This window comes from Hoplias malabaricus, chromosome 16 (assembly GCF_029633855.1).
Source record: "Hoplias malabaricus isolate fHopMal1 chromosome 16, fHopMal1.hap1, whole genome shotgun sequence".
Classification (NCBI taxonomy): domain Eukaryota; kingdom Metazoa; phylum Chordata; class Actinopteri; order Characiformes; family Erythrinidae; genus Hoplias; species Hoplias malabaricus.
In genome coordinates this window covers 5,973,065-5,987,514 of record NC_089815.1, presented here as the reverse complement: position 1 = coordinate 5,987,514, position 14,450 = coordinate 5,973,065, and the positions used below count along the sequence as shown (strand labels likewise).

The window sequence follows — 14,450 nt, the reverse complement described above, 5'->3', positions numbered from 1 at the left end:
GTGGGGAGACGAAGCGTAGATACGGCTTAACTTAGCACGAATTTCGATGTCTGCTATTTACACTAATGCTAAATTGCTAAAGCTACAATGTGCTAATCTTAAAAGCTCACTCAAGTCTGGGCGCTCTGGGAGACTCGCCTATTGGGGTCAGTGGCCATTTCCAGCCGCCGGCTCGGCAGAGGCTTGGGTTCGTTTCTAGAGTCATTGTTCGTGGGTGGAAGCAAAAAATATTCAAATGCCCGGTTCGTATCTTGAAAAGTTCGTTAGTAGAGGTCCCACTGTATAAATAAAAAGGATGAACAGAATTAAAAATATGTTAATAAGATTTTGAAATATCGATTTAACCTACAAAATAAATATTAAAGGTCCAGTTACAACCAAAACCAGAATAGCATGACAGATCAAAACTATGAGCATGCCCTATTCAGACATGAATAAAAGTACAGTTAGAATGGGGTGTGGACAATATGACAACACATTTTCAAATGTTAACTAGACCACATTAGAAAAGCACATTGTGACAAAACAAATATAGTAAAAATAAAATATTAAAGTTTATATCTTGCAAATCCTTGTACCCAGGTTCCAGTTTAACGAATGTATGAAAAGAATATATACATCATGATGCACGCAAGGAAATTTCTTGAAGTATCAGGATGTAGTATTTTTTCCTTCATCACTTTTCATTAGAACTGATATGATTACATAAAGAGAAAAATGTGTGGGTGGGGCAGTAATGCAGTCTGCTGAAACTAGAGCTTAGTCAGAGGCTGATGCTCATAAACTAATTGAGTTGGCCATGCTCTTTCACAGGCCAGTAAGCTCAGGGTGGCTTAGCAGGGTAAAGCCTGAAAGGCTAAAACTAGTCATAGGAGCATACCCTTTGACCCCACTCATTGTAAATAATTAACACTGACATCTGCAGCGTTTGTCCTGGGTAGACTGCAAGGGCAAATAAGAGTTGGAAAAAAGACTCCCAAAACAAGGGTTCTGATCGATACAGATTTACATCGCTAAGATGGCCAATGATCAGCTGAATTACAACATCTTTGTCGACTCTCATTGCATAAACGAAAGGTTTCCGCAGGGCATCTTAACAGCTTGGACATATTATACACTTCGTTTTTTGATCTTTACTGCAGTGCATCAGATGGCCACAGAAACTAGCTGGGAGTGTAAGAGCCATAATTTATCAGTCACACAATCACCAGTTTTAGTTCTGCATTCAGGCAGGTTCACATAAAGGACTCTTAGGCAGAAGTGAAATGTCTGCATTGCTGAGTTGCACAAATAGAGGACGGAGATATTCTCTCGCATTTAAAAAACTACGCATTCAATGTTTTAAGTGAATGTCTGCTGATACTAATATAAATTTAATATCCCAGTGCAGCCCCATGTGACATCAAGTATTCGCTGTTTTTTTAAATAGCCTACAATTCCTGCTATATAATAATCATATGTAACTCTATATCCCCAATACGGTATTTTATGTATATCACAGGGCTGAACTTATCCTTAATAAATATCATTACTTCTATCGCAGCCTTCTCCCTATGGAGAACACGGTTGGTATCGCCCACAGCGTCAGCAGTTACTGGATAACTGGTCACCAAATACAAGACATAAAATCTCAGACCGATAAACTAAAAAGCTAAACTCCACCGAGGAACTGTCATCTAATCACTCACAGATGGTCACCCCTTCAAAGTGGATGAAGCTAAAAACAGCAGCTGCCTTTTTTGAGCAGTGAAGGGAGGTCAGTCTGTAACATCTGGAGTCGTGCTGTGGTGTAGCGAAGCTTTATTAGCCCACTATCAGACTCTGACACTTACTGAATCCCCAGAGCTTCCATCTAAAATGTCATGAACAGTGCTGAAAGAGTAAGATGTGGAAAAACGAAATCGGAGTGTCACTGGTTGCTCAAATGGATAGATAGATGATTGGAGACGTAGAAGAGAAAAACAACACCTTGGTGTATAAAGAACAGAAAGACAGACTGTAAGGGCTAATGCATTTAACAGGCTGTTAGACCTAAACTAATCTTGGGAATAAAAAACTGATTTCTTTGCAAAGGTGCTAATGAACGTTTACTAGTAGCACATAAGGAGAAAGGAGATCGGATCCCCCCCTTAGCACATATCAAGGCTCTTCAGTTCGGTTCAGTTGTATGTTCTAACCTGCAAAAGGCATTACTTTCATTGGCTTACTGATTTCCCAGAGGTTGCCCTAACACACGATTGGGAAATGTTCATTGATAATCAGCAATGAGTCAGTTCCACAAAAACAGTAAGAACCAAGGAGGGAAACCTTGACAGAAGCTTTCCAAGTGAAAATAAAGAGGGAGGTAGGCACAACATATTTAACCCTGCCAACAGCACCACAGGAAACACACTGAGCCAGAGCACCTGAAAGACAAACAATCAGCCTGAGATGGAAGACAAAGATCAATGGTGCAACTGCTATTGGTTTACTGCCTGCCAATTCACGGCCCACATAATTGACCAAACAAAACAACTGACAGAGCGCCACACTTTGCATCTTTCCACACATTCAAATCTGACTGAGCTTCGTACCCAAGAAGCATGGCTGCATAATTGTGAAAAACTATCCCTATCTATTAAAACATCAGGCTGATTCTGTGCAGAACACCAGGAGAGAAATTCCAACTGCACTAAAACTACTATAGAGAACAGCTGGAAATGTCATTCTGTGGCTGTTTTTCTTACAGCTGCATTGGTGAGCTTGGGTTCAATAAAGGGATCATGGTCTCAGAAAGTGTATAAAACATTTTGGACGTAAAAAATTCAAAGAAACCACTAAAATGATTAGTCACACTGGTGCTCTTCTGAAAGTATAGTTTGCTTAAAAAAATGAGTTTTGGATTACAGTCAACAATCAATTCCAAACTGGGTACTAGCCGAATTAACTACATGCATATTTATATAAGGTAAGATGTCTACTGCGTTAAGAGAAATAAGGCAAGGAGGGTCGGTGCGTGAGCATATGTTAGTAGCCAGCAAATGCAATGGTCATAAAAAAAAAAGCCCATTATCCTGGCCTCAGAGCATCACCATTATGGTAGAAACCCAATCTACCAGTTCAAGTATGATGTTACGAATACACATTTTCCAATTCAAAGCATTTGAGTATCATTTAGCACGATATAGAGTACAACTGAAAACAACATGGGTTTAATCCACAGATACTAATCAATCTCTCGTGCTGATTGTTTAACAATATCATATTACAGAGATCAGTACATTGAATTGGGCTTGGTTGGTTTCTGACTGAAGCAGCAGCAGCAATATCTTCAAATATCATCTACTTACACAAGGAACGTATCAAACTAAGATTATTGTTAACAGAAAGGTTTGCTACTCAGATTCCAACAAATTGCAGATATAAGCAAGGCTAATCAATAGAACAAACATCAGAAATACGAAGATCAAGCCAATAATTGGCTTGACTCTACTGTTCAGACGTAGTTGGGTCAGAACTATCCTTAGGAAATTGTTAAAGAGGCACCCGGGCCAGTGGATTGCGGCAGTGTAAGAGGACTGTGTAAACGTGTCTGAAGATAGAAACTGTCGGACACTTGTGCCAATGGAAAGCCTGACACATCTGTGAACAAAGTTAGAGTTGACTTGCCAAATCCGATTGGGAACGGATTAAAAGTTTTAAAGTTTAAACCTGCACACTGACTTCTGATCTTGCCCTGAGAACTGACTGTGAATGCACTTTACAACCAGGTGTAAATGGGGTGTAATATTTCAACCTCAACTTAGCAGTGAGCGATTAATCATATAATAGCCTAATGGTTTCCACAGTGCTGGCCTCTGTAATTTGCTAATCAGAGAAGGTCACAATTAGGCTAATGCATTTCGTTTAGTAACTGCATCAAAATCAAGCATTCCTAATTACAGTTTGTGCAATACTAAGCAAATAGCACTCTAATGAAGCATAGAAATTTCAGCTGAGCGCAACATAACCGCACTGACCAAAGCTTAATGTTCTCACATCGCATTATGAGAGTGATGCAGGTAAACAGGCGGAGTGTGCCTAATCTCTAACTGCATTATCATCTCTGTCATGATTAGGGGGACCAGGTCTGCCAGGGCTTTGTGTGCTTCAGGAGAACGGACGCGTTTAAAAGTCCACTGAATTAGATTCCCCCAGGAATTTGCTTTTATTGCCATTGTAATGGGTTTAAGAGTGAATGCTTGAGTTTGGACAAGCTATTTTGCCAATTTAGCGTGCATCGAGTGTTTTAAGCAAATTCATTTGAAGATTTTATTTATTTGAAGTATTTCTCTAGGGACAAACAGGCTGTTATTGTAAATAAGAATATGTTCATAACATAAACATAAACACCTAGATGATACATGATAACACCAGATTCACATCTGTAGGTAAAAAATACAGTATCAGCTTTAGACAGATGTTTAAGTGACCCATGTTTCAGAGGTGATGTACATATTGTACTTTGGGAAAGCAGAATGATGATGGATTCTATGTCATTTGTTAACATTTAATTAAATATTAAATGTACTCCAAATAGATTTAATATCACTTTACACATTTTTTTTAATGTTTATTAGAATCAAAAGCACACAAAACATTAGATATCTGCCATTGGTGCAGTCTTACAAATATCACAGTCTACTAAACCTTTTTTTGATAAGTCTTTGATAATGAAGTCTTTTGATAATGAATGAAATGTTATGTAATTGTCGTAACGGCTCAAATCCACCAAATTCTGTAGCAGATGTGATACGTATTATAAACACCTGGGTGTATTTATTTAAAAACACTGCATTGAAAGTAATTTTAGGCCAATTATATTGATATGTACATCATGAAATACCCAGTAGTTAAGTTTCTAAAGGAAGACTAACTGCAGTGACAATACAGCGACAGGCAAAAACTATGGTCTTCATTCTAAAAACACATCTAGACCGCCAGAAAACCACACATCTATTCACCCAAGTCCATACACACCGTTTTAAGCTACTTTACATATTTTCCAAAATATTCAGCCCATGGAAGTCATAATAGAAAATGTAGGATATATGGAAAATACGGCTTGTTATCCCTGCAACTATCACATCTATGCAAAAGAAGATCAATGCCTGTCTGTATCTGGCCGTATTCAAATTATATGATGTAATTACTGAAATAAAGCATAAAATGGGAATGACTGCTATATGAACTGTGAATTAAAATTAGCTAAATGTATCACTGAACCATTCACATAGAGAGATTTGCCATCATACTTAGTCTAGCTTACATAGAGGCAGTGAAAGACCCTATTAGGCCTTCATGAACGCAACGTCCTACAGGCAAGGTCTAATTTTCTCTCTCTAAATCACTGCATTTCAAAAATAAGAGATTGCAAAAATGTCCATCTTGAGCTAGACCCTGCATTGATCTGTCATTATCTCAATAGAGCTGTTCATTCTGCCGTCTGGGGATGGTGAACTGATAATGTCAGAGTTCTTTAGACCGACATTTTCAACGTGAAGTGTTAACAAAAGCTTTTTCTCCCTGAACTATTAACAAAGGCAGGAAAATAATCATAGGCTGTTGTTTATGTCACAGAGCAGTAAATGCATTTTACTGCCCACAAAGATGACTACAGACAAGGTTTAAAAACTAAATGCCAGTGAACAACCATTTTAACATTTCCCCCCAAAAAATTGACAAACCACAGAATCACACAGCTGTCTGAGGGTTTGGTAAAACTACACCCAGCGAATCATGTAAAGCCTCACCATAAAAGACAAACACAAACATGTCTGTAACGCAGTCGTAGGATTTAGCTTAGTAACAGAATTTATCACAAACAAACAAACACAAATGTTATTTAGATAAAACTTGATTTACAGGTTTACTTTACAGTCATAATATTTAACAGGAAATTAGTTTGAGAGGATTTTTTACTTGGTTTATAGGTTACAGACTTTGAGGAAATATTCCATACAAACTGGCAGTCCATGGTGCTTCTAATGTTATTGTGGTTAGTCCATCGAGCTTCAAAGTAATAACCGTTTTACGGATATTTCTTACAAAAAGCTGTGTAGACTTCAACTGATGTTTGTGTTCAACAAACTATTAAAACTGAACAAATATTGGGAATCTAATGTATATTTTTTCCTCAGTTTTGACAGTGTGCTCATGTTTGAGGTTAACGCTTACGGGTAGCCATAAAATTGGCTAAAATTGATTTAAACTCTGTGAAATCGTTAATATCCTCATTGATTAGTATTAATCAAGGAGTTGTGGTTAACTCTTCGTCGTAAACAAAGTTGCCCCAAAGTCAGCTAACGAGCTAGCTACACATTATTGTTGTAGCAGCGGGTCTCCCAGCAGGCGAGTGCTATTCAATAAACCGCAAAATACTACATAAATATAGTGTTTTTCTCACAGTTTCCAGTTAGCTAACTTGTGTATTTACATTTGTGCTTAACAATAGCCTCCCACAACTTTTATTATCCCCAAAAACAAGTCCGAAATCCGGATACTTTCCCAGACCGAAACCGATGGGTAACATGTGCCCGCAATTGTATTAACACACACAGACGGTTAGCGGTGCTAGCTAGCAGGCAACCTAGCTTTCTAAAGTACCACATTTGTCGATAGTAAGAGCTATCGAGAGCAAGTACACTTAATCAGAGTCACAAAAATAACTGGTGAAATTCACAAGGCTGAAGTTTTCCCCTCATTCGCCAGCTTCGAATTCCAATTTTCCATTCCACCTTAAAGAGTGCAGCACTTGCATTCTGGTCCCTGAGCTGCCAGGGCATAACTGCTGCACCATTTAAGGTGGACCGGAGAATTTGAATAAGAAGCTTGCGAACAAAGTGCGGAATTCAGACTTAACTCACCCCGCTCGCGAACTCCTATACGGGGAGCATTTATGTACATTCCATAGATGAAGGTGGGCGACGTTTTGTGAAAAATCCCCCCAAAAACACCAACCACACGATACTCCAAAGACATCCAGCAACTAGAGAAAGGGAAGGCCAGCAATTCGCTGGACCGCAGCCATCACACACTCTAGGATCCCGTTCAAAAATGGAAACGCTGGCTGAGAAAAAAAAAACCTCACGCTGGAATCACACGCTTCTTTTCCCGACTCCGACCAGAACATAGATCCAACATCGTGCCCTCTTTTCCCCTTCTTCCTCTCGAGGTATTAAAACAATTTCTTTAAAATATATCTGTATTTTTTCCTTTCAGTCTCTTCAGAGTCTCGTCTCGGCTCCGTCCCTTTCAGCAACTGTCTGTGGGGATACAATGTAGCTAAACGGCGGCGTGGAGCGCCATGAAATCCAGGAGATTAATCCATGTGGATCGGAGGAGGGTGAGCGGTAAGAGGCGGACACTGGACTATTCCACTCCGTGCCTTCTCCAAACCTTGGCTTCTGCCCACCATCCAACGTCTCTTCTGAAATCGAGGGCATTAACGTGGACTTTTCCCCCTTTTTGCTGCATTAACAGCTTCTGCCTTTCTCACAAGAACGTACTGTAGACGTTGCAACATTTCTGTCAGGGTTTGATTACAAATCAGCCACGTCAGTATCAGTGAGGAAATGTATGATGATTAGTTCTGGATCAGCTCCATCACTCAAAATAGTCTATTTTGGCATTGGGCAAGTTGACCTTAAACCTGTGTTTGTGGCTGCTCCAGAACATCAATTTATACAAGCAAAGCTTTTCAGTGACATTAATACAGTGTACACCTGTGTCCACAACGAGAGCACATTAAAGGGTTATTCAAATATCATTTTATTTGTGTTTTTCAACATTCACTCAACCCTGTGACATGAACATATTCGCTGTGGTACTTTGATGTATTGGTATAAAACCTCCATAAGAGTTGGATCCCAAACCCCAAACAATGTACTTAATTTTATTAAAGTAATTTAAATACTTTTAATAATCCATAATCGTTTCGTCCTGATCCGTTGTTTAAGGCAAAATACTTTTTATTAAACTCAAATAGTAACAAACATCTTGATTCTTTTAATGTGTTTACATTTTGACAGTAACAAATAAACAAACAAGTAAACATCAGTGAAAATGTGCTGTCACTAAACTAAAACAACATCTGTGTGAAGTCATTTTTCATCTTCTTTTACATATGAATTACTGTACATATGCTTTAACTTCCCATTACCAGCCCACACCCATCCCCTCCCCCCACCTCATGCATGTGAGGCCAAATTTCCACATCTCTTTAACTGAATTTTGGATACTATGAGTTGGCTTCATTTTCAATGCGTCTTGACATTTGATAGATGTTAGACATTACTGTAGGTCAGTGTTCATAAGGCGACTTGACATTTGCCTAAACGTTTTATTTAATCATTCGTCCTTCCACTCCTTCAGCTTCTGGAACAACCGCTTTCGTCATGTCTGAGGCCCACCTGGAATCACTCTAAAAAAATCTCCGTTAGACAACTGCACACAAGAAAGTGGAGACAATTACCTCTTGATGGAATAAGCCGTTATACATATTCATGCCTGTTGTTACAAATAGACTCTGTGCACTGACCTGCGGTGAAGTGTTACCGTGGGTCCTTGTCTTGACTGATTTCTAAGTAGCAACTATATAGATGTGTCCCATGCTTTTAACCTTTAAATCCTCTCTTTTTCTCATTTTGTTTTCTCTTGTGTTCATCAGGGAGCTGTGAATCACAAGAGGCTTTCACTGAAACAGCAATCGGAGGTAACTGGTTTGAGAACACCAACTGCCAATTTTCTTGTGAAGTGGAACGATTTAATCTTTAGCTTTCGATGAATGAGATTCCAACCTATAATTGAAGGCACTCTCAGTATAGCCACTGTACGCGGGTTCTTGTTATACGCTTCAGGTGCGAAGGAGGAAGAAAAACGACTTCAGTCGGTCTGAATGGAGATTCGTGCCGCTCTATCACAACACTTGACATATGGTCCCATAGATAACCTCGCTTGTTCTCCAGGTAAGTGTGCAGAGTAAGTTGACAAAACAGTGATTTTCCGTTCTGGTTTCCACGGCAACCCGGATACGATAATGTTACCGTTTTGAGTCGACTGGAATGAATCATTTGGTAACAAACAGAGGTGGAGGGGCTTGGACTGGCTGGAGGAACCGAAAGGCTTGTGTTCCCACAGAGATCTCCAACAAGGCAGAGCTCTTTTCACATACATGAGAAGAATCGGGTTGGCAATTTGATCCCAGGAACACCCCTAAAAGTCATCAGCCAACAGAGCTGAGAGCTTGAGGCAGTAGATCATTTCTTATCAGGTGGAGATCACTCAAGCTTCCTTTTATAAACAGAGAGTTGATTACACAAACTCATAAAAGCCTATGTAAACTACCTCAGAAGCACCAATCCAAGATGTCGCCAAATGTGGTGTATCACTCTACGGCGCAGGCCTAGGGTGTAGTATGAATGGCAGCACTTACTCACCTCTGCTAGCTCAGCTGGAAGTTAATGGCTACTTTCAGCCATTAGGTGCAAAATAAGCCACCCAGCAGGACCTACAGGAACTTAAATAGGAACGGGACTGTCCATTTATTTAGATCTGTAAAGACTAGTGAAATGAACTCGGATTTAAACGTGTCAGAACTACTCTGGATCCACGTGAACAAGCTTCACAAAGAGTACAGAATTGTTGTAATGGATACGAGAAGCAATGTGTGAGGCGTTGGAAAAACTCCCATGAACCTGGGTCTGAATGCAGTTAGTTCTACTGTGGTCAATTTCAACAGAAACAGATTGACATTTATTGCCTGTAACTTTGCCTAAGGGCTCTGCTGGTTAGGTGTGGAAATAGATGATTTATATACTTGGCGGATGTAATCAGCTCAGGTCAGAGTCAAATCTTGGTTGCGCTTTTAATGATTGCTCACATAGACTTACAAACAAGACCATAATCCACCCGTTTTCACCAAGTCGAAGGACACATGACCCGAACCTATCCCTACAACAAAAGTCGCAGGGTGTGTCGAAGGTAGAGTGTTGTACGGAGTGTGTTCTTTCTACTCCCAGGCGGCCTGCCCAGCAGCCTCTTGTCTATAGCCACAGGTAAACCCCTCATTTGCACTCACTTTTATTCAGGGTTAACAGACTGAAGCATGTAGAGCAGCAGGCGCGAGGGGGGAAATGCCTGCAAGGGAACTGCTGACTAAGAACAGGAAGACCTGCCGCTGCTATTTCATCCACAGCCTCGACCTTTCTCTAACTGCCTCTTCATTCAGATGCAAAAAGCAGGCCTTTTCATGAGCTAGTTAGATCCTTCACACAGTTGAATCGCGCATTTAATGGCCTGTGCTGTTTGTTTAAACAAGCGGAAGAATGTGTTGATTAAAAAAAAAAAAAAAAGAAAGTGGCACAGCAGTGAATTCGACTTTAATACCTGGCCTGAGGATTTGATGAGTAGCTGTAGGAAAGCACACCCACGGCTCTTGGCATTGGTGTCAACGGCTTTGTGGGACAGAATTTTGCAAGCTACTTTGCACGCATCTGTAAAAGGGCCTTTTGTATTAGAACACAAAGAAGTGCTCCTGCACACTGTAGGTGTTTGGTGCTGATGACTGGCTCTGATTAGGTGGTCTCTGGCTTCAGGCAAGGGAGGGTTTTTTTCTCATTTGTTTAAATCTAAAGTAGGATCCAGGTTTGTAAAAGGTAACAGCATATTACTGTATGAACATTTAACATGCATTGTTTTTCCTGCGACTGTAGTATATCATTTGATGGTGCTTACTTATTGTACTTAATATAAACAGTGGCAGAAGTGAACACAGTTCTAATGGAGATTTAATGAAATGTGTGACATGATTCGGTCAAAAGACTACAAGGATCAAACAGCTCTGTTCAGAGCGCCTGGGATCAGTGCCTGTTTCTTTAAATGAGAATGAGCCGCACGCAGTCGACCCAGAGCTCACGCAGTGAGAAGCAGACGCGAGAAGCAAAGCACACCACATTTGATTTTCTGCTTGTATGGACTGGTTTTGCACAGTGTTCTCTTTTCTCCGTTCTTGTTTTGGCTCAGTTTTTTTGATGTCTCCACTTTGGTCATGCCTGTTTTACATGGTTCCTCCCCTGTGTTTGTTCTTGGGTCCAGTGCTGTGATTGGAGATGCTCTGGGGGGGTTGGTGTATGTGCCTGCATTCTACATAAGGAGTAGCATGAGGACATTGAGATTCCTTTTATTCCTCGTTTACTGATTTGGACAAACCATAAAAATGACTGCCACCACCCCAACAAAACAGAGCGGGGATTGGCAGAATCCAGATGCCCAAATAAATGCACATGCACTAAAAAGTTTCATAGTATGCCCTCTTCAATAAAAATAAAAAAAATAAATGGAAAAAAAATAAAAAAAACAATAGCTCCCTAAAGACTCATCGACCAAAACTGCTTCTTCTATGGCATTGTTCCAAAGAACATTTTTGGGCACTTTTACCTTCCTTCATGTGGTTCCTTCATTTGCGATGGCAGAATATTTTTATTACTTATTGTTTTACTACTCATTTATCAGTGTGTTTAAAAAGATTTAATGCACATTTATATTCAATGAGCTGAATTAGCAAACAACAGATGTTAAATCTGACTGTTTATTAGAGTGTAGACATTCTGCCACTTGGTACAACATGTAGGTCGGGGAGTTAAGACATTTTTACAAGAAAAACTTAATTATTGATGCTTTTTGGGCCTTTGTGGTTGAAAGGAAAAATCACTCACGGCTTGGGCTTTTGTGCCATTGTTCCCGTCCTGAAGCCAGCCATTACAGGGAGTCATTTGGCACAGTTGTTTGCTCTTTCTGGTGCAGGGATGCTTGTGTCACGAAGAGGCTCCTCAATCACTTTAAGGGAGGGGATGGGGTGGGTGGGGGGCTTGTCCAAAACCTGAGTGTCTCTGCCTCTGACAGCCATTGTGGTCCAAATCACAAGGGCAGCTCCAATATGGCTCTGCAGCACAATCAGGTCTTTAGAAAAGCAGGACATTCCATGCTCAGTCAAGCGGCTCCCGCTCAGTTCACCAGCTTTTTCACGCAGAAGTCTGCTGTGAGTTTTTAGGTGTGTTGTAGTCAAGCCCTTAGAAATCCTGCATGAAATGATGTGAATAACTACAATGAAATCTCTAAAATATAGGTTATAATCTACAATTTCTCTCATGTGTAAACAAACAAAGAATGCAGAATGAGCCCAAATGTTTTATTCCAGAACAAATGCGGTTATAGCTCAACAGAATCATAGAATAAACCCAGAAAATCCAGCAGCTGCCAGAACTCTTTTCAGTTCCTGTTCAGAGATTTATGACTGTCACCATGTCCCAAGAGGAGCAGTGTTCCATGCTGAATCTCACTGTTGCATGACATGGCCGACATAAGGCTTCCATTGGCTTGAAACTATGTTCCTCTAGCCTCTTGCCCCACATGGCTTTGCTGAGGTCAGGTTGGCTGCATTAACCCCTTCTTGGCACTTTGGTGAATCTGATTCTCCAGCTTCCCTGCGTGAGAGAATGTGTGAGACAGGCAGAGGTTAGTGATGGTTCAATGCTCAGCGTGTCCAACAAAAAGCTGCCCAGCCACAGGAGAAGGCTACGAACAGGAAGAAAGAGCAACATGAATATAGAATGAGAATAACGATGAGCCTCTGTAATCAAATGAGCTGAGGTCAACTGTCAGCAATTTTTAACGCTGATCATTTAGAATAATAACGAGATGAGCTAATAATACAGGCTCTTGAGTCAAAACCAATTTTCCTACAACTGACAAAAATTGGCTACATAATTCACATGCTAATGTAATATTAACACATCACAAGCATTAATAATGGACAGAAGCAAACCATTCCTTCAGGAACAAACAACTTGGAATTTGGCAGCCAAAGGATAAATTCAGAATTTCAAAACCTGCGGATGTCCGTGCCCCACCTGGTAGACCACTGAAACAGTGACCATCAGATAAACAGAACACAAAGAACTTTCATCTTTGACAAATTTCCTCTCGCCTCAAATACAAAGGAAATTCAGAGTTATTTTTGTTAATCCTTCAACTGTGGGGCATTGACCCAAATGTTACGGGTCTAAAAAGAAACTTCTAGTGTTTTCTCAAACAATAGACTGGCTGCTCCAGACTTCAATATCAACATGTGTGTTTGGGATTCCTTGAATTATAGGAACCTGAAACGGCAGCCAAGTCCTAAGAAGGAAATCTGAAGGTGTTTACAAGAAGTGTGACCGATATCCTCACAGATTCTTGAGGAGAAGCGTCCCCCAAAAAGAATGGAAATCGTATTCAAAACAAAGGCGAGGCTAGTTAAATTCTCCATTCCCAAATTGTCAAGATACAACGATTTACACTGCTGATAAAGCTATATACGAGGTCCACAGGCAGACCAACTATTGAGATGATAAGTGTTGAAGAAATTCAGCTCAACAGCAGTAGCCTGGGGAGCCCAAATTTTTGCAGACCGAAACATAAGATGCTTTTACTGCGCAGATTGATCCCAGCCACAGATAAAGAGCTCCAATTTTCCAATATCCAGCTGTGCCAAACAAACAAGCTTTCCATATGTTTACTCACACCTATCAAATCCTGAAATGTAATTAACCGCAAAAGTACAGGGTTGTTATCTAGCTGTTAACCTTAAGGGCCCTGGAGGCATTTCTGCTCCAGAGCACAAAGGCCAGCTAATGCGATCCGTGCTGGGATCCTCAGATGTCGTCAGGCAGTCAGCTTCAACCGAGCGAGCCGTCTGGCCTGCAGGGTTTTTCGAAAGCTGCACAATGGTGGCCCAGAGCGGCCCGCGCCATCGCTTCAACAACAGCCTCTATCTCTCCGACTGCGGGGACCCAATCAATAACAAGGGTTATGAGCCTGATCTAGCAAGCATCAGCATCTCTATTCCGGAGCAGCCGACTCTCAATTCCACCTTCAATTTCCAACCGGCTGCCTTCACAGAGAAGGGCTCGGCGAGCGGGCGCTCAATTTACGGCCAAGCACATCCAGCCACCTCTGGCTTCAAAGGAAACGTTAGCATTGATGGCGGTGATTAGCTGGTCAAGACTGGAGTCTGAGAGCATGATGTAAGTTAAATGCAGCAGTGCTCATCAGTTGTTTTCTTTTTATCTGTCTCATCTCATTAAGGCTGAGCTGGGGGCTTCTGGCGAAGAGAACGTAAACAAGCTGTCTGCGAGCACTTTCCTCCGACCACTCCGTCACAATTTTCAAAGCGAAGCATGCTGGCGAGACACAGGCTTCTGAGGAGAGAAACTCACGCTGCCAGACATGACAGGATAAATCAGATATGTTTGCAGAGCAAACAAATCAGGAGGGCGCGTTCAAGGAATCTGTCCTTCCAGATGTACACAGCCTCGATAGAAGCAACTATATAAAAAAAAAGCCAGTTTCCTACTTGGTGCTGAGCCAAGCCTGAGCACAAACAATTCTTTTCA

At 40.9% G+C, this 14,450-nt stretch overlaps 2 protein-coding genes across 2 annotated transcripts in view; both read right to left on the bottom strand.

The window, feature by feature from the left end:
* The window catches only part of znf609b (zinc finger protein 609b), a 44,557-nt gene extending 37,261 nt beyond the window's left edge, over window positions 1-7,296 (bottom strand). Inside the window, exon 1 of the mRNA XM_066647356.1 lies at window positions 6,885-7,296. The gene's annotated coding sequence lies outside the window, so the exon portion shown is untranslated. The remainder of the gene's footprint in view (window positions 1-6,884) is intronic.
* Window positions 7,297-11,669: 4,373 nt separating this feature from the next.
* Window positions 11,670-14,450, bottom strand: part of trip4 (thyroid hormone receptor interactor 4) — a 47,789-nt gene continuing 45,008 nt past the window's right edge. Inside the window, exon 13 of the mRNA XM_066647892.1 lies at window positions 11,670-12,500. Coding sequence (XP_066503989.1) covers window positions 12,442-12,500 — 59 coding nt within the window. The 3' untranslated portion in view covers window positions 11,670-12,441. The remainder of the gene's footprint in view (window positions 12,501-14,450) is intronic.